At 44.0% G+C, this 24,814-nt stretch overlaps 3 protein-coding genes across 4 annotated transcripts in view; 2 read left to right on the plus strand and 1 right to left on the minus strand.

The window, feature by feature from the left end:
* The first annotated feature begins 6,709 nt into the window (after positions 1 to 6,709).
* On the plus strand, positions 6,710 to 13,114 carry c20h5orf22 (chromosome 20 C5orf22 homolog). The gene is made up of 9 exons (XM_053688655.1): positions 6,710 to 6,872; positions 7,561 to 7,706; positions 7,799 to 7,948; positions 9,189 to 9,570; positions 11,148 to 11,210; positions 11,622 to 11,743; positions 12,068 to 12,134; positions 12,285 to 12,424; positions 12,579 to 13,114. The coding sequence occupies exons 1-9, from the start codon at positions 6,804 to 6,806 to the stop codon at positions 12,724 to 12,726; spliced, it is 1,287 nt and encodes a 428-aa protein (XP_053544630.1). The 5' UTR covers positions 6,710 to 6,803; the 3' UTR covers positions 12,727 to 13,114.
* A 4,581-nt stretch (positions 13,115 to 17,695) lies between these two features.
* The window catches only part of gad3 (glutamate decarboxylase 3), a 33,759-nt gene continuing 26,640 nt past the window's right edge, over positions 17,696 to 24,814 (plus strand). The window contains exon 1 of one of the 2 annotated variants that reach the window (XM_053688654.1): positions 17,696 to 18,060. The gene's annotated coding sequence lies outside the window, so the exon portion shown is untranslated. The remainder of the gene's footprint in view (positions 18,061 to 24,814) is intronic. The other variant, XM_017495850.3, reaches the window with a different exon arrangement.
* Positions 22,316 to 24,814, minus strand: part of mc4r (melanocortin 4 receptor) — a 4,571-nt gene continuing 2,072 nt past the window's right edge. Inside the window, exon 1 of the mRNA XM_047162477.2 lies at positions 22,316 to 24,814. This exon is cut by the window's right edge and continues 2,072 nt beyond it. Coding sequence (XP_047018433.1) covers positions 23,307 to 24,323 — 1,017 coding nt within the window. The 5' untranslated portion in view covers positions 24,324 to 24,814 and the 3' untranslated portion in view covers positions 22,316 to 23,306.

Below are 24,814 nucleotides of genomic sequence, written 5' to 3' on the forward strand. Positions count from 1 at the left end.
ACACCAATGGCTTATAGTACACATCATTGGGTTGCAATACACACCAATGGGGTAGAGTACACACCAATGGCTTATAGTACACACCAATGGGTTGCAGTACACACTGATGGATTACAATACGCACCAATGGATTATAATACACACCACTGGCTTATGGTACACATCAATGGCTTATAATACACACCAATGGGTTACAGTACACATCAATGTCTTATAATACACACCAATGGGGTACAGTACACACCAGTGGCTTATCGTACACATCAATGGCTTATAATACACACCAATGGGTTTCAATACACACCAATGGGTTACAGTACACACCAATGGCTTATAGTACACATCAATAGGTTACAACACACACCAATGGCTTTTAGTACACACCACTGGCTTATAATGCACACCAATGGGTTACAATACACACCAATGCCTTATAATGCACACCAATGGCTTATAATACACACCAATGGCTTATAATACACACCAACGGGTTACAGTACACACTAATGGTCTACAAAACACACCAATGGCTTTATAAAAAACACTAATGGGTTACAGTACACACAAAGCACACTGTACATTGAATATATTTGAGTTTTAATAAAGAAATAAAGGCTCAAGTATGGCAAACGTGGCCCAAATAAGCAGATATGTTCAACCAAATTTTCGTCAAAATCTTGAATATATGTGTATTTATTTCATGTCTCTTATTTAAAGATTGTTGTTGTTGTTGTTGTTGTTGCTTTTAAATTATTAATTTCGATAATTTTGCTTTGTTCTAGAAGTAAACACTTAAAGTCATTAAAATTATTTACTATTACAAATAGAGCTACTAATTAGTTAGGAAAATAATCAAATAATATACTTAATAATATTATATTAGTTAATAATCATCTCAAATAATGAACCTGTGAATAAATGTATCTATATCCGCCATATTGTAACTTCTGCTAAGAACTTCTGTACACTTTTCTGGCCACTAGCTTCGGAATGATGAAACTGTCTGTCTTCACTTCCATCCATGTTTATTTTTTTCTTTAGGAAATGTGTAAATGAGAAACTCTTGGGGTCAAGTTGTAAATTCTAACCCCTCTCTTTGCAACAAAGCTTTCCTGTCAGGGTTTGTTTTGGGGGGTTTTTTTGCGTGTTCGCATTTTAGTGATTAACAAATAGCAGTTGTTATGGTAACTGTATCTATGGACAGGTTTGGCGGCTGTTAAAGAAATCACAGAGAAATTGATGGCACTACATGAAGACTGGGATCGTAGTAGGATGTGCATACGTTCCTAATTTGCATAATCAGACATAATTCATATAGTCTTGTGTTTTCGATAAGGGTAAAGGTGTACAGATGCTCCTCGACCATTTTTTTGCTACAAATTTGTGGTTTAAACCATTTATTACTCAATTTATTACTTTTAATAATGTAAATAACACATTTTGCGAGATAGAAATTGTAGATAAAGTCAATTCATGTAAATATAATTAAATAAAAGTAATTGAATTGGAGATGTTTGCTTGCAGAGACTGCAGTGCTTAGGTGTTTAATATTGTGAATAAAATCATCGCAGGAATATCTAATAATGAAATGAAATCACATTTCAAGATGGAATGATGGCATGGAGGATGTTTGTGATTATTACAGCAGGAGAGAAGAGAGCACAGAGCGACTCGTTTCTCATCTTTCTTTCCACCACACTATCTTGGCATCGTGAGCCGAGACTCGTCAGCTCGGCCTGTCGCGGTCCCTCAGGTCAGAACCGGCCGCCTACTCACCTGCACCGGACCGGTCTCGCAACAAAGCCTCAGCCAATCAGGAAGCCCCACAGGGCCGTGGGTGACATGGACACTCGGGTGATGTGGGACATGTTTCAGACGAACAGAGGACAGACGGAGGTGGGGGAAGAGAGAACGGAAATGTATTTATAATATATATATATATATATATATATAAAAACAACACACAGAGAGAAAAATAAAGATGGAGGGAGAGAGACAGAAGGACGTGCCACTGGGTATTTTTCTTTCAACACCCCACTCTTCTTCCAAAAATAGGCCGAAGTGTCCAGGAGCCGTGTGACAATGATAAATTCTCCCTTCTCTGTAAAAGGGCACAGTTTTCTACAGCGTGTGGACTCAGAGCCGCGGACTGAACATCAGCCAGTGCTACCCTAATATCATGTGATAATATCATTTACTATATAAATACTCTGGTTCGGGGCTTCGTAGGTGGTGGTCGGGGAACGTGATTAAATTCTCTATGATTAAAAGCGAAGAGGTCGAAATGGGCAATCACAGATCCGTGAAAATGATCAGGACTAAAACTGAAATGTGAGTTCAGTAATGAAGAAATACATTTATGAACAAATGAAGTGAATGCTTTTGAAAATAAAGAGACCCGTGTAAGATCAAGCGAACCCCTGATCTACCATCAGTTGGTTTTGCATTAATGAAAATACAGCTGTCTGCGTGTATAAATTCAGAGCTTTGCACTCGAACCAGCGAATTAAGTTCAAAAGTCGCATCGGTGTTTATTCTGGGAAAGTTGCACGTCTTCAGAGTCGGGTTACGCGCCTGCTTGTGTAAGTCGGTTTTCTGGGCTATACAGTCAGAGTATTACGGTTAGCTGCGTGTAGTCCGTGCTTCTGAGATTGCCAGAGTTTTCTTGAGTAGAGGTTTCTGAGAAAACAAATATAGACTGAAGATGAAGATCAGTGTATTTTTTTTTTTCTTGGCTTATATACAGCGATCAGCCATAACATTAAAACCAGAAAACATACCCAGGGTTTGAAGGATAAGCTGACCAAGCACTCACCTGCTACACTTACAGTACAGCTCACTTTAAATTCATTCATTCTTTTCTCCATAAAGATTAAGACGTGTCTCCTCCAATGTTCTCATTTTCATATTTATGTGTTTAATACAAGCTTCGAATGATATTCAAATAGTGTTTTTGATTGTGTTTACTGCCAAAAGATACATTTCAGCACGACGCATCAAAACGGTGACTCCGTCAGATAGTAACGCCGGACTTCTCCCATATCATGACCTGATATCATGGACAGAATCATGCATAAGCTGAGACGCATCTCTGTTTTACTGAAACTCCGCCCACACGCGTAAACGCTTACGCAACCTCTGAATAGATCGTACGTTATGGCTGAGGTCTGAATACTGGTGTTTCAGTAACTATGCAAAAAAAAAAAAAAGAATCCCCTGTTGAGTATTGAAATTCTTTGTTATATGTAAGGACATTGATGTATGTGTTTGTGCCATACTGCAGGTTGCCAGATCTTTATGACAAAAGGACTTCAGAAAAACGGTGCACATGGCAACCCTGTCCATACAACACCCAGCAACACTCATTATTCAAAACCTTTTGTTATATATAAATTTTTTATATATGTACACGTGTATTACAGAAAAAAACGAGCTTTGCGGTGCGTTTAAGTTTGTACGTAACATTTCTTTTCCGCAGCGTTTTACAAAATCAAGTTACTCCTATGGTGAAGGAACAAGGAACACTGCTTTACAACAAACCACAGCCTCTGGCATAAAAGCGAAGGAGGATAGGAAGCAGATGACAGAACGGTACTACAAAAAAAATAGGCTCTGTGTCCAATTTCACACCTGGAGAGAATGGAGAGAGAGAGAGAGAGAGAGAGAGAGAGAGAGAGAGAGAGCTGGAAAAAGAGAGAGGGGAGAGAGAGAGGGGCAAGAACAGAGCGTGTGTGAGAGGTAGAGATAGAGAAACACAGTGAGGGAGAGAGAGGGAGCAGTGTGAGAACACGGGAAGCCATCAGTCTGTCATTATTTATTCAGTGCGGCCTTGACACAGAGTCAGAGTTAATAATCCGCGCCGAGTGACGGGAGCTCCATGCGTCCTGCGCACTGCTGCGCGAGCTCCTCCGTCTTCTGCCACTCTCCCAATCAGAGATCAGAGCGCCCGGCTGACTGCCTGTACAAAAAGTTTCCTCCCTTCCCTTTCTCACCTGCCTCGTCTGCCGTGCACTTCGTGGCCAAGTTTGAAAGAAGAGGCCGGGAAGAAGCCATCGAGTCGACCTGAGGAATGAGAAATAATTCAACAAAAGATCTCTCCCTCCCTCCCTCCCTCCCGCCCTCGTTCCTCCATCTTCCTCCCCGAGCGCCAGATTCAGCTCTAACAAACCCGAGGCTGCTGAAGCCACCGACTCAACAGGCTCCCCGAAGAACACGAGAGAGGATGATGATGATGATGATGATGATAATGATAAAGTGCGACGATGAGAAGTCAAACCAGGCCGTGGTATGAATCATGGACGAGCCGCAGCATCTAAACACACACACACACTGCTCAGAGCTACCAATTAGACTAGAGAGCATGTAGGGTTCAGGGGTTTCAATGATTCACAGAGTCCAGAGATAGCAAGAGATCAGGGAACGTGTGTCGAAAGGCAGATGCCGGTGCAGCGGAGGGTCCAGGATCGCCCCCTGTGGGACGCCAGACGATGATCTGAGGTTTGCTGAAGAAACAGCACCCTAGGTTCAAATCACTGTATCGACTGATACAGCATATTTGCACTACGACAATACAAGACAGCAGAAAATATTAAATATCATATTGTCTGTAAATAATAACAGATTTCGGGGCATGCCGTTGTAGGAAAATAATCAACAACAGGGCGGTGTGCGGAATCGGAGCTACTGCAAAGTTGATTATTTCCCTGTAAAAACTCTTTTATTCCTCTAATACCAGAGCGGTTTATTAAAGAATGATATTCTGTACATTTTTATCCATTTATAGCTACGTCTAATGCTGTAGAACTTCCCTCGCCAGCCTCATGAGCTTTTAAGTTAATAATAATATTAACAAAACGCTTGGCATGTTACCGAGAATCCACAAAGCTTTACCTCGGACTGCTACGAAGCACTGGCACTGGAGACTCCTTCTATAAAAGTTAAATCACAATCTCCACACAGAAAAATTCAATGATATAAAAAAATAACAATCCGTTTATGAGCAGCCGTACACGTCCCTGTGAATGAGCTGTTACTATAGTAACGGTAGCGTATTAGAACGAGCGCATTAATATAACGCTGCGGTACTGTCAGAGCCGCTGTTATAGAAAATTAATCAACGCTTTCCGACTGATCAGAACTGTGGGTTTAACATGGCTGTGGTATAAATTCTTGCATGTGGTGTGAAAGGCTGTGAAATGATCTGTCTAAGCACAATTCAGCTGCCGAGCTGCAGATGAACGGATGGACCTCCATACAGACTGGAGAAAACTTTGTGAATAAAAGATGACGGGATGAATGCATCTTTAATGCTCCAGTTCTCCCAACACTTCTGACAGAGACAGCAGTCACTCTCACAGCTACAGGCGAACACTCTTTCTTCTGCAGACTGCATACTCATATTCTATACGTGATATACAGCATGACTAATCCGTTCATCCGTTTGTTTTTTTTTTTACACGTGTACCATGAAAAGGAAATGTTCTTTACATGCTCTGTTTGTTGCTGTCAGTATTCAGCTGGAATATTGAGTGTGTGTGTGTGTGTGTGTGTGTGTGTGTGTGTGTGTGTGTGTGTGTGTGTGTGTGTGTGTGTGTGTGATCTGTGAACAAAGTAAAGAAGAAAGTTCACTTGAAAATGTACAGCAAAAATGTCTGTGGATTGTTTTATTAAAGTTGGTATTTATTAACTGTTGTAGTGACATCATTTAACATTTATCTTCTGTTTGTAAAATGTCATTTGTTTCCTTTTGACATTTATATATGATAGATGGATATATGAAGATATTTGGGTTAGAGAGAGAGAGAGAGAGAGAGAGAGAGAGTTTATATTTATATTATGTTTGAAATATAGTGAAGAAAGAAAGAAAGAAAGAAAGAAAGGAAGAAAGAAAGAGAAGGAAATGTAGTAAAGAAAGAAAGAAATGAAGTAAAGAAAGAAAGTGAAGAAAGAAAGAAGGAAAGAAAGAAAGAAATGTATTGGAGAAAGAAAGAAAGAAAGAAACTATCCTGTTTTAAGGGGAAATGGTACTTTACCGATGTAATATCGCCCCCAAACGCTACATCATTTATATCATATATACTTTTTTAAATAATTCTGTTCATCACATCATCACACACGTGTGTAATTATTGTTCTATTTTATTGTGTGTAATTACACTAATCTACTTAAAATTAGTGGCTGGCACGTTCGCCTCACACCTCCAGGGTCGGGGGTTCGATTCCCACCGTGGCGCTGTGTGTGTGGAGTTTGGATGTTCTCCCCGTGCTGCGGGGGTTTCCTCCGGGTACTCCGGTTTCCTCCCCCAGTCCAAAGACACGCACGGTAGGCTGATTGGCGTGTCCAAAGTGTCCGTAGTGTATGAACGGGTGTGTGAGTGTGTATGTGATTGTGCCCTGTAATGGACTGGCACCCTGTCCAGGGTGTACCCCGCCTTGTACCCGATGCTCCCTGGGATAGACTCCAGGTTCCCCGTGACCCTGAAAAGGATAAAGCGGTATAGAAGATGGATGGATGGAATCTCGGTGTCTAGTAAATCTGGTTATGGATTTAATTCAACCCAAAAAAGGTGAATAATTATTTCCAGATTAAATAACACTTTTTTGATGTGTTAGTTTGACAAGAGAATGTCATTAAAGAACAGAAAAAAGAGACAAGCTATTTCTCCGCTGAGCTCTGTTCCCAGCCGGTACTAAAACAGCGTTGCACCGTGTTCCACTAATAGTGTTCCTCTTTTTAGTATTATTAGCAACTAGCTAGCATAATCACTACAACATCTCTGGGGATTTATTTTAGAAATTAGCTCAATGAAAACACCGCCGGGGAAACGCAGTTACTCTAAACTTCCTGTGTGGATTGTAGAAGATCACCATGAGGTCAGAAAAACATTTTTTCTGTATTCCCGAAAAAACAAACCTAGCTCGCTAAAGAGTGTGGCGGAATCCCAAACGGGTGCTCACTTCCTGTTTAGGTGCACTATATAGTGTGTAACTTGACATCTTATGTACCCTACATAGTGCACTATTTATCTATTATAGAACTATTTGGACTTTAAGCTGTGGGTATAAATAAACTGAAGTGCTTTAATGCAAGAACTAGCAGTTATTAGTTCAGTGTATATGAATATATACTCAGTTATAGTGTGTATATTTATTTTATTACCTACTATTATATATTATATACACAATCATTATATATTTATATACATTAGGTACTAATACAGCTTGGTTTATTATTTATTATTCTTGTCATGCAAAGTTCAGTGTGCATCAAAAACAAACAAACAAAACATTATATAGATTTTGTGTAGGTGTTTTGATCAATTATGTCATTTGTGTGAGGCAATAAAAAAATTAGGAAATTAATGGGGGTTTTTTTTTCCCATAAATTGCACTGCCTTTTTGCTTATCCCTGCAACCTCTTCAGTTTTCTTCTTCTTTTTTTTTTTTTTAGTAATAAACAAATGTGCACTTGTAAATGATGAAAAACAACACACACACACACACACACACACACACACACCAACCGTCTTCACCTGTGTTGTGTTTTTCCCCCCATCCACAGGTTGTGCAACACATCTACCGTGCCATCGGCTCTCGGCACATCCCGATGAAGGACGTTAAGATGGTTCACTTGGACTCGCACCCTGACCTGCTCATCCCCGTCAGCATGGCTGCACACACCGTGTTTGATAAAGAGGCGCTGTTCAGGTCAGAGGATGTGAAACTGCAATTATCTCTTCTTACATGTCTGAAGATCTGTTCAACAATCTGTTTGATCATTATTTTTTTTCCCTTCCTAGTGAGCTGAGCATCGAAAACTGGATCATGCCGATGGTGTACGCCGGACACGTGTCCCACGTCGCCTGGCTTCATCCGTACTGGGCTCAGCAGATCCGAGAGGGCGAGCACAAGATGTGTGTGGGCAGGGATACGTCTACAAACACCATCAGGTGACGCAACACCGCCGTGTCTGTTCCAGGAGTGTTATCACGCGTAATTAACAGCAGTTATTGGAGTCAAGATTTTGACTCGAGTCGTTTGAGGTCGCTCCATTAAATGAGTCAGTCGAATTCTTTCACAAATTTGTATGTCCGTGATTGAAAGGTATATTGTCACAACAACCCAAACACATCCTACTACATGCGATGAGCTCTGACTGACTCCCTGACTCTCTGAGCTCATTGACTCACCTGATTCTCCGAACGATAGAGGATTGAATCTGATCAGACATGATCAAAAGATTCACTGATTCAAATACTGATTCACTGGGCAAGAGAGAAGGGAATCTTGATCATGACTGAAAGATTCACTGATTCAAATGCTTATTCACTGAGTGAGCCATGATTGAGAGGTTTCCTGATTCAAACTCTGACTTGCTGATCGAGAAGGAAGTGAATCTCTGTCTTGAGTCAAATGATTTCCTGAATCGAGCTGAAAGAGAGAGAGAGGGGCACAAGGGGCACTTGGTCATGACGGAAAGAGTCACTGATTCAAACACTATTTATTTATTTATTTATTTATTTATTGTGGAAAACTACTTCAATTGGCGAAATTGCGATCACACGGAATTGTTTTGCGCATGATGTTTGTTGCTATATGAGACCTTTTAGCTGTACTCATGTTTGAAGTGTGCTTTGGCTGAATGCGCGTCGTGATGACGTCATATAAGGCGTCTCGCCCCAAATCTGCGTTACAATTTTGTAAATTCTTCCGAATATTGTGGAGTTCAAATCGCTCAATCCTGGAGGGACTGTAAACTGTTATTCTGAATATGAGAAGTGAAGGCCAGAGCCACATTAGACCTCATTCACCAGATCAGCTCCATTATCACGGAGTCTTGATTATTTAAACGTATTATATTAGTTGATTATGAGCTTGGATGACGTTAGCTAACCGACGTAATCGTGTGCACATTTCAAGAGATTACAAACAAATAAAAATGACTAAGAATCAGTCATTCGTGCTCCTAAATCGGTCGAATCGTCGTGATAATTCAAATTTACTCCTGTGCGAAGGAGATTTAAATTGTTGATTTAAAATGTCAAGTGAGTGGACTTAAATCGCAATGACACGTCGTCAGTCGTCTAAGGATCGGCTCGGACGAGCGCTGAAACATCCACGTCGTCTAAAATGACGATCCCGATCCCGAAAATGACCGACAACACCTCCTTAACGAATTTTCCACTTCAGAGTCACGAGCACAGACGATTACTTCCTGAGCGACGCTCTTTACGTTCCCGCCGAGCAGCTGGAAGACGGGAAGCCCTTCCGTCTGAGCGTCATCCGTGTGGATCCAGCGCACACGTCTGAGAAGAGCCAGGGCGACCCTCAGCAGAACGCTGCGAAAAAATCCAAACCGGACCCTCAGCCAGGCAGCAGCGGGACGTGCGGTGGCGTATCTCGGCCATCAGATGGCAGCAGCGGCACACCGGAGACGCCGAGTGCGGAGGAAGCACGGGCTTCAGCCGTAGCCAGCCTACTGAGTGTGCTCGAGCGGGACGATCCCTACATCCTCGATATCGACCTGGATTTCTTCTCCTGTAAGAATCCCTTCAAGGAAATGTACACTCAGGTACTGAGCGAGAAATAAAAGTGTTCACACTTACATATTTTTTCATGCAAGTATTTAAAAGCAAAAGATTTTAATCATAAAAATAATTATTAATCAGGATTATTTCTGGTAACATGACCTCATGCTTTCTTTTTAACGTTAAGTGAAGGGATGGCATTGGGGGCGGGGTTATGTTTAGGGGTTAGGGTTATTTAACACGCTTTGAGTAGCAGAAAGGAGGAATGCAAATAAATAGAGGGTCTATTTGGATTGGGGGGAGGGGGAGGTGGGGGTTCGTGCATGAAATACCGCATATATTTACATTTATATTTACAATACAAATATGATGTATGAAACTTTACAGTTTTAACAGAGTGAAATGAAATTGGTCAGTTTTGGGGAATTTTTTATTGCTGTTTTTTTTTTTTTTTTAAATAAATTGTGACTACAATTCATGTATCAGGCAGCAGATGGCGCTAAATATTCAAACCCACACCTTCGTGAACCTCGTCTTCGTTCTCAGGCGGTTCACCTTTCACATCCCCGCCACGGTAACAACCGCAGACATACAGTCGAGGATACCGGATACAGAATAAACACACGAGCATGTAGACGTAAAGAACGGAGAGAGAGGAGTTCATGCGCATTATTCAGCGGTATGATTCGTTTATTTGTTCGGAAGAGGTTTTTATCTGCAGCAGCGTACACACGGGGGTGCAGTCTGCGGGGTAAAGGGGCAGGACACACCCTGAGGCTTGTTAGAAAATCCTGACATTTCAATCTGACAAACAGGCAGCAGTATCGTAGTGTTGCGTTTATAAAATAAAAAATAGCATTTATACAATACATCATAAATAATCATACATTTAGTATCCGTAATAATCATAATCGATTATGTTTATCCTTAATATTTACAGCGGGGGGGAAATAAGTATCAGACGCGTATATATTTCCAATGAGGCTATTCACATACAGAAATACACAAATATAAAGAATTCACGATGTTAAAGTCCGGAAATGAAGAAACGATACGGTATTAAAACACCTTCTGGCCAATCAGAATCCTGAACTCAAAAGCGCGCAGGTATAACGTTATATACAGTGCGTCCGGTGATATACAGTGCGTACTTATGTACGTGTGCTTTTTTTTTGTTTTTGTTTTTTTTTTTAATAAATTTGCAAAGATTTCAAACAGACTTCTTTCACGTTGTCATTATGGGGTGTTGTGTTATATATATATATATATATATATATAAGGCTGTGACATAACAAAATGTGGAGAAAGTGAAGCGCTGTGAATTCTTTCCGGATGCACCGTATTAGTGTTAAAGCCTTTGGGATAAATAGATAAATAACTCGTTAGTTGTGTTCTGAGAGCATGGGGAAAACATGAGCTGTTTACTTCCTGTCTGAGAAGTAATGAGGAAAGCTCGTTCTCGTCTCAGAGACACGGTTATAAATAATAGTTGTGTGTGTGTGTGCGTGCGTGTGTGTGTGTGTGCGTGTGGGTCACGTAAAATGAAATGAGTTGTATTTTTGATGTGTTTTATGTTTGATAGAGTTCAGGTCGGTTGTTATTTTGTGCTTCCTCTGTACAGGAAGAGTTGGCCATGCTGCAGGAGCTGTACGGTTTCGAGAGGCCGCGCGAGGATGCGGACGAGGTAATGGAGGCTTTCAATCAAATTAGCGCTAACGACCGGAGAGAGAACACGAAATGTCCGACTCGAGCCGAACACTCGGCCCATTTTCTTTCTTTCTTTTGTTTTTTTTTTTTTTTTTAATGAATTAAATTACGTGTTATTAACGGTATGTATAGCAGTACGGTGGCACAGCAGGTACGTATCGTCCCCGCCTCGCCCCCGGAACAGCGTGTACCTCGCTATCATTCATTCAAAATCTCCATTAAGTGCTTTATCCTGGTCAAGGTCATGGTGTATACTGGGAATACTGGGAACGAGGTGGGAATACACCCTGGTTGGGATACCGGATAGATGGCGTGGAAAGTTGTCCCGTGTGTGTGAACGTGTCGTGTAAACGTGTTGTTGCTCTACGCCGCTGATAAACGTCTGCAGGAGACGCTGTGTGAGTGTGTGGAGAGACGAACACGGCAGCTGGAGGACCTGGAGGCGACGTTTGCTGACCTGCTGGAGGACGACAGCGAGCTCACCGTGGAACGCTTGGCGGATAAGCCTGGGTACGTACACACACACACACACACACACACACACACACACACGGTCCTCCAGAGGACCCTGGTCTCTGGTCACTGCTGCAGTGTGACCACTATCAGCTTCACACACAGCTGATTTGAGCTGCAGTGGGGACTTTTTTCTTGTTTTGTGTGTGTGTGTGTGTGTGTGCAGTGTGTTTGCAGTGTCTGCCTGATTGAGCAGTGTGTGTGTGTGTGTGTGTGTGTGTGTGCGTGTGTGTAAGAGAGATTGTGAAGGCTGTTTTAAAAAATTGCTTGTGTGTGTGTAGAGTTTGATGTTACCGTGTGTGTGTGTGTGTGTGTGTGCAGGATGAAATCTTTGGTGAAGCTCGTCTGCAGCTTGAAGAGTCGTAACGAATCCCCAGACTACGAAATGGTAAAAAAAAAAATCAATGTACATTTTTAATGTTTTTAGGATCGTCATTTTGTAAAATTGCACAGACTACGACACAAGCATACTCCGTGTGTGTGTGTGTGTGTGTGTGTGTGTGTGTGTGTGTGTGTGTGTGTGTGTGTGTGTGGGCAGACCCACCAGGCCGGTCTGACCTGTGATTACTCGGAGCTTCCTCACCACGTCAGCAGTACAGCGGAGATCCAGCAGCTGATGCTCGCGGTGCGCTCGGTCCTGCAGCCTCTACCCAAACCCACCCTCATCACCGTGTCCAGGTGAAAACCTCACACAGCACACACCCCTTCATTCAAATTTATTTATTCACTTATTCATTCATGTTTTTGTTCATTCATCTATCTGTCTATCTAACTGTCTGTCTGTCTGTCTGTCTGTCTGTCTGTCTGTGTTTCTATATGTTCCCACACACAGGTCGAGTTTGGATGAATATTGTCCTCCCGATCAGGTCGACTCCATTCAGAGCAGCGTGCTGAAGGTTCTAGAAACTCTTTTCGGTTCTTTAGATGTCCATAAGGAGTACGAAGAAGCTTCTGGAGAAAGCGCATCGCAGTCCTCGTGATGAAAATCAGCTTTAGTGCAGCTTTGTAATGCACTCTGAGTGAACCAGCATGAGCACTTGTGTGTGTGTGTGTGTGTGTGTGTGTGTGTGTGTGTGTGTGTGTGTGTGAGAGAGAGAGAGCGACAGCATGTTGAGTGTTTTTAAATTGAAGCTCCTGGAATCTATTTCTGCTTGCTGAATTTAACATCAGTGAAGGATGGAAGCGGTGAAGTCCGTGTGTCTCACACACACACACACACACACACACACACACACTCACACACACACACCTCTCAGAAAACGGATTTGTTCTGCATGTGCATCACACTGATTTCCTGTGAAGTCCCAGAGAAAAATCTCTTCTTCCTGAAGTTTAAATATTGTATTAAAGAGTCGTATTTTGTGTAAATATGTAACAGTGTAACCTTATTTTCGGTACACGTCCTTCGCTTCCTGGATCTCAGACCAGTCTGAGGTGATGGAGACCACGCCCACTTTACAGTTACTGTTAAGTAGTGAGGCAACGCCCTTCTCTTCCTTCACTGGAACTGCCTACATAAGTAGAGGCCACACCTCCTTCAGTGGAGAATGAGAAACGGAGGCCCTGTCCTGCTCCTCCTTTACTCTAACTGACAGAGGCCACACCCTTCTTCTTTAGTGGGACTGACAGGTCCAGAGGCCAGGCCTCCATCACTTACAGAAATACAGGCCATGCCTCCCTCACTGGAGGCTGAAACCCAAAGGCCACGCCCTCTTCCTCCTTCAATGGGGGCTAAAACAATCAGGCCACACCATCCTCTTTCACTGGAGACTGAAAACCATAGGCCACGCCTTCCTTCTACACTGTAAACTAAAACACAGAGGCCACGCTCTCCTCTTTCTTTACTGGGGGCTAAAACAAACAGGCCACGCTCCTTCCTCACTGTAAACTGAAACACAGAGGCCACGCCCTCCTCCTGCTTCACTGGAGACTGAAACACAGGCCACGCCCTCCTTCACTGGAGACTGAAACACAGAGGCCACGCCCTCCTCCTTCCTCACTGTAAACTGAAACACAGAGGCCACGCCCTCCTCCTGCTTCACTGGAGACTGAAACACAGATTCCACGCCCTCCTCCTTCCTCACTGGAGACTGAAACACAGAGGCCACGCCCTCCTCCTTCTTCACTGTAAACTGAAACACAGAGGCCACGCCCTCCTCCTTCCTCACTGTAAATTGAAACACAGAGGCCACGCCCTCCTCCTTCTTCACTGGAGACTGAAACACAGAGGCCACGCCCTGCTCCTGTCTTTACGCTTTAATTTTCAGTTTTACTCTTCTGCAAGCCTCTGTCGTGTAAACATGCCACAGCTATCGAGTACAATTTGAATACCATTAGCTAACACTGTGTTGTAAATATCTCTTTCTCTCAGTACTCACACGTAACATCACACTTTATTTTTTGTGGTTAATCACCTGCGGCGTGCTCAATTCCTCAGACTGCACACTCAGTTTAGCGTGTTTATTTGGGATGTTATTATTTGGGTGTTTATTTGGGATGTTATTTAGTCAGAGACGACGTTTGTGTGGCTCTTCTCCACACGTCGACGCGTTTTCCAAAAAAAAAACATCTGCTGTGCTTTCGATTGGCTTCGCGTGAGCCTACAGTAAATGTTCTCCGTGTGACAAAAGCCTGATTTGTTTTTGTTCCTTCATATCTTCCACTGTGCTGGAGTCTTTAATCTGTACGTGTCCACACTGGTACGTGTGCCGATTTCTCTCTCTCTCTCTGTGTGTGTGTGTGTGTGTGTGTGTGTGTGTGTGTGTGTGTGTGTGTGTGTGTGTGGACATGGCGTTCAGGTCTGGGGATGATGATGTGTGTGATGGACCCTATCAGTCCTCTACAAGTCGAGGACACTCGCCCAGCTGAGGTCATGGTTACGGCCGTTCAGACAAAGTTATGTTGCATCCTGTTGCTTAGCAACTTCTTTAGCAAATTATTTCTGCATGGCTCGGGGATGAGACGCATCAGGATCATCACGACCAGGGTTCTTTTCAGCGTCCGGATGCCACTGGAAACCTAAACCCTGACACTGATATTAGTTAGCTATCCGGTCTATTTAACGTGCTTTCTCCTGGTCAGGGATACGGAATCTAATTCCAGGAATTCTGGGCATGAGCTGGGAATACACCCTCGTGGAACCATGCGCACACACTTTCACATCTAGAGGAAATCTGAAAGTCTCAGGAGTTTAACGGTAACAGAACGGACGTATAGTGTGTCACACGACCAAGTCGCCGTCGTGAATTTCATGTTAAATAAATCATTGTCGTCCTAGGAGACGTGCTTACACGGGGGCGAGGGACGATACAGCTTCTTCTTTCTCTAAGAAATCATTTATAATCAATTATTTAAGCGTCCTCGGGGGAATCCTCCGTCGTTATGTGATGTTTTGATATGCAAATGAGCACGACGGGTCGATGAATATTCAAATTAGCCTGACTCGTTGAGCACGCACGGGCTACTTTTCCTTCAAAAAGAATCAGCGTAAAATACCGCTAGACGTACCCGTCGATCCGTTTATTTTTCGTTCTTTTTTTTTTTTTAACAGCGATGACCGAAACCCCGGCAGCTTCTCGTGTAAAGTAGTTACGACGTAAACATCGATCTAAAAGATTTTCAAGCTTGGTTTAGTACACGCGTCACGCAAAAGATAAATAAAAAGACGTCATTATGCTAACCCACAATCAGCAAATCTACATACACCGTGACAGAGATAAATCTTCCTCGGTCACATTCCCGTAATGAGAAATAAATTCGCTCGGCTTTTGCCCTTCGGAAACGCCGTGTGAATAACGATGAGCCGCGTGGCGTCTCGCCGCTCTTTTCATCATCTGCCCTTTTGCCTCGGAGTATTTTTCATCAGCTCTAATCACAGTCTCATTTCAGAGCAGGGTGATATTAAAGGCAGTGGGTTTCGCGGTTATCGGATAAACACGTCCGGTATCGTCGGGGAGAATCTGGCGTTCGGTCAGTCGCCGGTCTGCCCGGGCTGCTCAGACCCTCTGTGATGATCGGTCTGGGTGTCATTTATTTAGAACCATCAAAGTGATGCACATGATTACATCATGGGATGGGTGACACTACGGGTGACACTACGGGGGTGTCGGAGCGTATCCGGAAAGGGCCGGCGTCGGTGCAGGTTTTCATTCCGACCAATCAGGAGCTATTAGCTATAAACGGATATAAATGAGATCGTCGTTAATGACTTGCCGTGGAGTAAGAGGAATAAAACTCTCCAGGAAGTGCTGTTATGGGGGAATTATCGTTATGATGGTAACGATAACTCCGTTTTGAGGAGCCGATTGTTTTCCGATAGCAGTGTGTTTTATTCCTCACGCAGTAATCGGATAAACGGATAAAAGGTTGTGGGGTTTTTTCAGGAATTAAATGTTGCTGGAGGAATGGGAATAGACCACATCAGGATGTAGAGTTATGGGGAATTAATCAACCTCCGTGTCATACAGTAGGGTGGGGGAAGGTTTCTTAGGGGTGGGGCTTGGGTACGTTTTAGCATCGGGATGATTTTTACAGAGAGTACCGTGTGTCGTTTTACGGTCGGCGAAGCCGTGCTAACCGCCGGGTAAGATTTTTAAAAGAGTAAATATGATTTTGAGGCAGGTTTCCCACTCACGATCGCTCGCAGGTTCAGTCGTGAGGCGCTGTGGTGGTGGTGTAGCTTCACGTCAGTGTCTCCGAACAAGCCTTCGGGTTATTGTTCCTTTTTAACGGGCTGACGCAGGCCGCCGGATGAGAACAGCGGGTTCCGCTCGGAGCGTGCGGTGTGAGTAACAGGCTGCGACGCCGTGTGCGTCTGCGATGAATGCCAATGATGCACATGCAGGCTGCTGATAAAGACCCCGAACACTTCATCCTCGGCACACGCCGGAGACGACCGCGCTCTAACGGGCGAATTGTATTCAAACCGTGCTCGCTCACGGACTGTAATTAATTGCGTGAGCGGGACGGTTCGCTCGCAGACACGGCGAGGTTCAGCCCACGGGCCGCGTTATCTTTTGCTGCAATTGAAATTAGGATTCAGTTTGTAGCCGTTTGGCCTTATCCACAACGACCTCATTCTGTCTTTTCTCTGGATTCTCGAATGCTGAAGAAGAAAAAGTCGAAAATTCAGTAGGGATTTATAGCGTAGGAGGCTCCGAATCCTCCGTGGGATTACATAACGTTTCTCAAAGCATTGTTGTTTTTTTTATTATTATTCAGTCTTTCACAACTGAAATATTGTTTACAACTCAGAAAATCAATGTTCTCAGTTGAGAAAAACTCTCACGCTCATGGAAACACTCATGTTCTTCTCACGTGTTCCATAATCTGGCTAAATAAACACAAACAGTGAAATGGAATGAATAGCAGCTAGATTTGTTCCTTCGTTTTCTCTTTTTCACTCCCTAGAGACAAAAAAAAAAACAAAAAAAAAACGCAGTTTATCACGTTCCCGAGAAACCGCAGAGAAGGTTAAACTCATCATCCTCGGGTTAGATGTCGGAAAACTTTACAAAAAGTTCCAGCTTTACCTCTGACGGTTACATAGCGCTGGCACTGGAGACTCCTTCCTTCCGTAAATGCTAAATAAACACGTCTCCTTACAGAAGAATTCACCATATCGACTAGTAGATAGTACTGAGAAATCTGCATTCGATTTTCCTCTTAAAGGTAAAACCAATTATTCCTGTGACCTGCTAATGAACCTGCTAATGAACCTGCTAATGAACCTGCTAATGAACCTGCTAATGAACCTGCTAATGAACCTGCTAGCCAACTCCAACATCTAATCATAAACACTGAAATGCTATTAGCATTAGCATTAGCATTGCACTTTAAACGAGAGCTGAAAGACACACAGCATCATTTCGTGCCAGTCGATGGCTATGAGCTCGGCTCGGCCTCCGTTTCCTGTTGGGGGGTGTGTGTGTGTGTGTCTTTTTCCTTTTTTTCAGCGTGTGGCATTTGTCAGTAAAACCCACTTCCTCGTTTCGAACCCTGTAGCGTGAGAGCAAGCGAAAACTGAAGATGTTGGGATCTTCACGTTCTCGTTCGGGTGATGACGAGTCACCAGACACCGGTCAGGAAAGGAGTCGCGTGGAGAAAAAACAATAGTCCGAGATAGATTTAGAAATGACAGGAAGTGACATGTTCGAGGGAGCGAAAGCGTGGAAGTTCTGCGAGTGAGCAATGCCGGAGAACCCGTCGATGAAATCTGAAGGCAGACGTCATTACTGAATACTGAATTCAGTTTTCTCTGCATACGCGTACGTGAGGACTCGGTGTGTGTTTGTGTGTGCATCGAATAAACCCAGGTGTGTATACAGCCTTCCTTTTTATTTATTATTCACCTCTCTGTCTGCGTGGAGTCTCACCTCTGAGCTGCACCGTCTCCCCGCGAGACCAAGCGATTCTCTCTCTGAGCACGGCGCACTCGCCTCGCGGTCGACTACTGATCGAGGTGCAGGTCCGAGTGTCCGCATGATCGGCTTGAACAAAGATCTGCCTGAGATCCTTAACTTGAAGGGAAAAAAAACTATTTCTCATTTTCTCATTTGTACGAATGAGATAGCATAGCGCTAATTACTCTCAATAACTGTTGTTGTTGTTGTTGTTGTTGTTGTTGTTTTACACGTTTCAGACATTTTCCAAGTAAACACACATCACGTCGTGCTGTTACAGGAAATCCCACAACGTGAAACTAAGTTTTTTTTTTTACCATCACTGTTGAATTCTGGATTCTGATTGGTCAGCAGCTCTGGCAGGACCGCTCGTTCGAATACGTTATCGTTTCTATAGTAACCGCTCATTCAGATGGACTTCACACATTCTCTGTGTCTGATCTGTGACCAGACGTTTATTCAACGTCGAAGGAAGGAGTCTCCAGTGTCAGCGCTTTGTAACGGTCACACGTAAAGCTGTGACATTTCTGAGCCCGGCGGAAACGAGCGCTCGGCGCCGCTTGAATGATTACACGCCGTTCTGTTTACACCCGCTCATGTGGATTTAGCGTCCGCGCTACAAGTCCCTGTGCGTGAGCTGTTACTATAGGAACGTAGCGTGTGACGTGGAATTAGAACGAGCGCGTTAATGCGGTGCCGCGGATGCGCTGAGCTGCGTCAGATAAAGACGTCGCGTGGCTTCGTGTAGAACGATGTTCGGCGAGGCGTTCGTCTAAAAATTCTTCTTTTTTTTATATAAAAAACATTTGGCCTCGACTCATTGGCACGACAAACAATCCAGATGTCATTCCATACCCTTTAATCTTCTGTATTTCTGTCACTGTATATGAAAACCACTCCTGAGTGAGTGAGTGAGTGAGTGTGTGTGTGTGTGTGTGTGTGTGTGGGGGGGGGGGGAGTCCTCACTGCCGTGGAGATATACAGTCGCAGTTGTTAAGTGTGATTTCTGTCTGTAATGACCCCCTCATCAAATCAAAGGCTTCAAACTAAATTTCCCTGAAAAAGAAAAAAAGCATTCCACTTCACCTGAAGAAAATGGAGCTTTTTAAATCTGACGTTCCATTATCCTGCCCGCTCTCACCGCTGCCGGGTCCACTCAGCACCGCTCTCGTGCAGTAATGGACAGAGCTCATTCTCTGAGTCTGAGCACATGAAAGGTCACAGTGTACTACAGGGATAATTGAATCACCTGGGGGGGAGGGGGGAAGAGGGGGGGGGGGGTTTCTGCTCAGAACTTGTAATCCACGACGTGTAGGGGAGGATTTCGACTGTAGCGGCCGGACTGGAACCCGCCGTGTCTTTGTGACGGGCGGGAAGCAGGTGCTGTTACGCACACAGCGCCCTGGTTCTCCCACTTACCGTGTGTTATCGCTGAACAGGCTACAGGTATTTTGAAAAAGAAAAAAAAGGTTTAAAAAAAAAAAAATTCTGATTTCAGATGGAAAAACGACCAAGAATCAGACTGTTAGCACAGACAGGACCCTTAAAGGTTTGGTGTAGAACCCTACAACAGTGTTTTCCTTTTGGAAAAGGTTCCAAGTAGAACACTTTATGGAGGAACCCTTAATTAATTATACACCATCCGAAACGACACTCTTCGAAACTTTTTTTTTTTTTTTTTTTTTAAATGTGACGGGTTCTTCAGTTGTCCCTCTTGGGGAACGATTAAAGGTTTGTTGTAGAACTCTTCCGTAGTGTCTGCTTTTCAGAAAGGGTTCCAACTAGAACACTTTTCGGAGGAACCCTTAATTATACACCACCCAAAACGACACTACTAGAAACCCATTAAGGGTTCTTTGGTCGTCCCTCCAAGGGAACCGTTAAGGTTTTCGTGTAGAACGGTAAAACAGTGTTTCCCTTTCAGAAAGGGTCTCTAGGAGATGCTCCAGAAGAAGGGACGTTAGAACCTTTAAGAGCTTTTTGCTTGTTGCTCTGAGGGAACCTTTACAGGTTTGATATAGGACCCTACAAAAAGTGTTTCCTTCTCAGAAAGGGTTCCGAGTAGAGAGTTTGAAGAAGCCCTTAATGCTTCTAAAGTTCCTCAGGGTCTTATTAAGCGTTCATCCGAAACAATGACACTTCGAAACTTCTGAGCCATTAAAGCTTCCTGGGTTGTCACACTGTCGGAAAGCCCTACAACAGATTCCCTAGGAGAAAAGGTTCCAAGTAGAACCCTTTTAAGAACTCCTTGAGGTTCTACATTTCGAGCCGTATTGTTCGGCGTTACGTAGGAACGTCGGTGAGTGAAACATCACAAACCTCCGTTACTCCGACCGGAGGAATAAAGCAGTATTTGTACGCAGAGGCTGTCGCTGGTGCGGTGTTGTTGATCGTGTGGGTGTGCAGCAGTCATTTGCTGAAGGTCATCTGGGGGTCATTCGGAAAATTGTCGAGGCGGTGCAGCGAGCAGGAAGATCAATAGGTCGCTTCTGGCTAGAACCTCAATGAGAAGTTGTTAGTGACTGAATTGCTGTAGGACATTGTGTGTGTGTGTGTGTGTGTGTGTGTGTGTGTGTGCGCATGTGTGTGTGCGCGTGTGTGTGTGTGTGTGAACAGCTGCTGCAATATAATGAGTGTGAGAGAACATGAGGGTGGAGATAAAGTGGAGAATAACCTACTAACTCAAAGGAACTTAATACATATATTTATTATATTATGTATATTTATATATATATATTACACCACAGCACTGTTGAATTCTGGATTCTGATTGGTCAGAAGACGCTGATTATATATACACGTTTCCAGGACAGATTCGTTGACACGTCTTCATGGTTTCTTGATAGTATAACGAACTGCTGAGGGTTTTTTCCTCGTCTTATCAAAAAAACCCAGTGTTTATAGCTGCTAAAACGTAAGTTATACTGTACGTTCTAAGAACGTTCTTAGTTGGTAGCTAGCTAGCTTAACTGACTATACGTTCATGCAGCTGTAAAAGTAGTTTACAGTTTGTTAAAGTTCAATTTGAGGCGGTTACTGGATTCTAACAAGTTGAAATCGTCGACAAGAACTAGATTTTTCCTTGGAATTGCTATCTATTGTTTTGCCATCGGTAATATTTTTAGATTTATGTGCAGTTGGAAGTTAGAAGCACTCAGTTTTATAGAACGTCCTTATATGCTTTAACAGTACAATTTTCTTTCACTGGAACTAAGAGGCCCAAACCTGTTCCTGCATGTCCACAAACATTTACCCATATGTAAAGTCGTAGCTATTTCAAATCTCTGCGCCTTTACTTTGCTGCCCCCTTGTGGAACGTGTGTAGAATACACGTAATCTATATAACAGGTCTTATCTAGATTTCATATAAAGGCTGCACAGGATGATTAGCGCCCACTAGTGTTAGGATTAAAACTGTTGGGGTTGTTTTTTCGTCCCTTTTTTTTTTTTTTTTTTTTTTTTTTTACAGAACTACAGATGAATCTCATTTTAAAAGTAATATATACAGAGTAATTCGAAAGATCATTACAAACAGATCTCTTCTTTCTTAGCGTAATACAATACCTTTACTCCACCATCTTACAAGGTATTACAAGGATTCTTTCGCAAAGAAATAATAACACGACCTCTTCCCATGTACAACTTTTATTATTTACATTTTACCACATAAACGCCTTCTTCTTGTTGTCTCTGTATATTTGACCGATTCCGTAGAACAGGAAATACAGGATGTCCCTCTTAAAGCAGGGTTCCATTTAAACACCGTATTTTTACGACCTCGACACGAAACATCAAACCCGGCGCGTACAATGCGGGTCCTCGTTTAAGAGCTGTTACTATAGAAACAACATAATAGCGTTTCCACTTTAACCCACGCAGGGTGCGTTCATTAGCAGACCGAATCGGGCGTCGTGGAAACATCGCCAGGTCCTCCAGGAACAAGGATTGGAACGTGAAAGAGCTCTTTCGTCGGTAGGACTTCCACGGTGAGCGCTCCACCGTGATCTACACAACCTACGCCTGATAATAAACATATCCGTATAGGTGCTATAGCGCGAGAGGAATAGAACCCGTCCGGATATATACCGTTAATAGAAAAAGAATCCGTTCCCGTGTGGAAACGTTGACTCCGCTTCATCACACCGGGACCGCTGTTGATTATTTTCCCGTAACGGAACACCACTTAGCTTGCCTGAATAAAAGCTCTAGCGTTCATTACACCCTGCGGTCTGACCGTCGTCTGTCTGGAGATAAGATCCTCAAGAAGTAATAATACTCTTTAAAAAAAAAAAAAAAAAACTTGCTGTGAGAACACAAAGTAGAGACGTCCGGAGGACGAACGTCTAACATGACGTAACATGAACATGATGGATTATTTCTTATATTTTTATGAGCCTTTATTACTTATTATGTCTTACATGATACACGATATTACAGTCTGGCCTTCAAGCAGAAGCGTGAGCTCGACGTGTACGTAATTCATTGAATAAATGAATCTATGAATGAAACTCTAGACGTCCAGTCAAGAGGAAATCTCGATATTTCTCCCGATATATTTATCATTTGTGACACATATCGATGAAAGAAATGTAATTATACTCTTAATTACTCATTACGGTCGGATTAATAACAGAACATAAGGTCGAGAGAGTCACAGCCATTTCACATCACATTATATTACACGAACAGATACGAGAACAGAATGGACCAGCGGAGAGACGAGGGGACTCGGGGTATTATCCACGCACTGAGAAGGAGTCTGATATGAAGTCTGCAATTACCTCAATCGACAGGATAATTACTGATCACGACCATTCCAGATATTTCCCCGCAAGACTGCATTGATTTTTCTTCTCGGTCATGCAGGAGTTTGTCCAGAACTGATTTTCGAGCGTAGGTAACCCGCCTGTTGGTGGTGATGATGATGATGATGGAAAGGCAGAAATGATTTCACAGTCGTGTAGCAAAAGACGAAATTCAAGGTTGTTTCACAAGACGAGTGTTTCTGGAGGTTTTGAGTCGGGTTATTTTGAAGGTCTTGGTTTTTTGTTGGTGAAGAAAAGCAATCGTCCGACGTGGTTCGCGATTTCAGCCAGCGAACGGTCCGGGACGAGGAGCGAATCGTCAGTGCGTTCGAGGTCAAAAACAAAACGTCCGGTTCAATAGCTGTTAAGCCTCTCGTCGAAGCCGACGCAACTCCAGCCGCAGCTCCATCCCGAAGCCCAGCCGCAGCAGATCTCCCGGAAGGTCTTCCTCATCTCCTGACTCCTGAACGCGTAGATGAGCGGGTCGATCACCGAGTTGCACATGATCAGAATCAGGTACATGTTGAAGTGAGACATGAAGCAGACGCAATACGGGTTCCTCGGACAAGAGATCATGAGAATGAGGTGGAGAAAAAACGGCGCCCAGCACACGACAAACACTCCGAGCAGGATGGTGAGCGTCACGGCGCCCTTCATGTTGGCCGCCTGCCACACGGGGCCGTTCCCCGGTAAGGCGGCGATGCGTTTCATGTGAAGCCGCGCCAAGAGGAACATGTGCACGTAAAGCGAGGCCATGAGGGCCAGCATGGTGAAGAACATGCTGATAAGGCAGATGAGGACTGTAGCGCTCTCCGAGTAGATGATGAAGAGCACACCGGACGCCGTGCAGAAGCTCCATATGCATACGATGATGAGCGCCGCGCGGCGTTGGGTCATGATGTTGTGGTAGCGCAGGGCGTAGAAGATGGTGACGTAGCGGTCCACGGCGATGGCCAGGAGACTCCAAATGGAGGCCAGGAGTGAGCTGCAGATCATGGAGTCGAACACATTGTCCATGCTTTTCACGACGTCTCCAGAGATGGTCAGGTTGCCGCTGGTGATCAGCGCCATCACAGCCGTTTCTGTCGCGTTCGATACGCTCACCAGCAGGTCGGCCACCGCCAGGCTGCAGATGAAGAAGTACATGGGCGAGTGGAAGTTCTTGTTCTTGACGATGGCCGCGATTACCAGGATGTTCTCCAGAAGGCTGACCAACCCTAGCGTGATGAAGACCTCGGTGGAGATCAACAGCTGCTCGTAGCAGCCCGACTCCGAGTTCCTTTCCCCCGAGCCGGCTTTGTTTCCAATCTGCACGCCCAGGCTGTGGTTCCGGTGTGCATGCTGCATCCCGTGGTGCTCCGACACGTTCATATCCGCAAGACCTCCTCACCACAGTCCTCCGCTTTCCGTCTTCATCTGCGTTTATTCTAATCTGCGAGTCTCTTCCGTGTCCTCCATCTCCATCTGAGCTACAGAGTCCCAAAGAGATGCGTTTTCCCAGTGCACGGAGGTCCCCGTGTCATCCTCGAGCATCAGCGAGCTTTCCAGCAGCTACTATTTAACCCTCACACACTGTCATCCTCGAGCAGCGTTCGAAGGATGAGGAAGAGCAGATAAAGAAAAAAAGCCGAGAGCCTTAAAAGGACAGTGCTGAGACTGAGCTTGAGAAGAAGAGACCGGAGGAATAAAAGAAGAAGATGCAGGAATCCGAGGTAGGCACCTGCTCTCGGGAGCGTTCCTTTGGCAGATTGGCACTTTCCCTCTTAGCCCCTGTTCTGCACTGTGATCACTGACTCCTCCTCTAACTCCAGCAGCCAATCAGAGAATGTGCAACAAGAATAAACTGCATTAGGTTATACACA

This window comes from Ictalurus punctatus, chromosome 20, assembly GCF_001660625.3.
Source record: "Ictalurus punctatus breed USDA103 chromosome 20, Coco_2.0, whole genome shotgun sequence".
NCBI classification, from domain to species: Eukaryota; Metazoa; Chordata; class Actinopteri; order Siluriformes; family Ictaluridae; genus Ictalurus; species Ictalurus punctatus.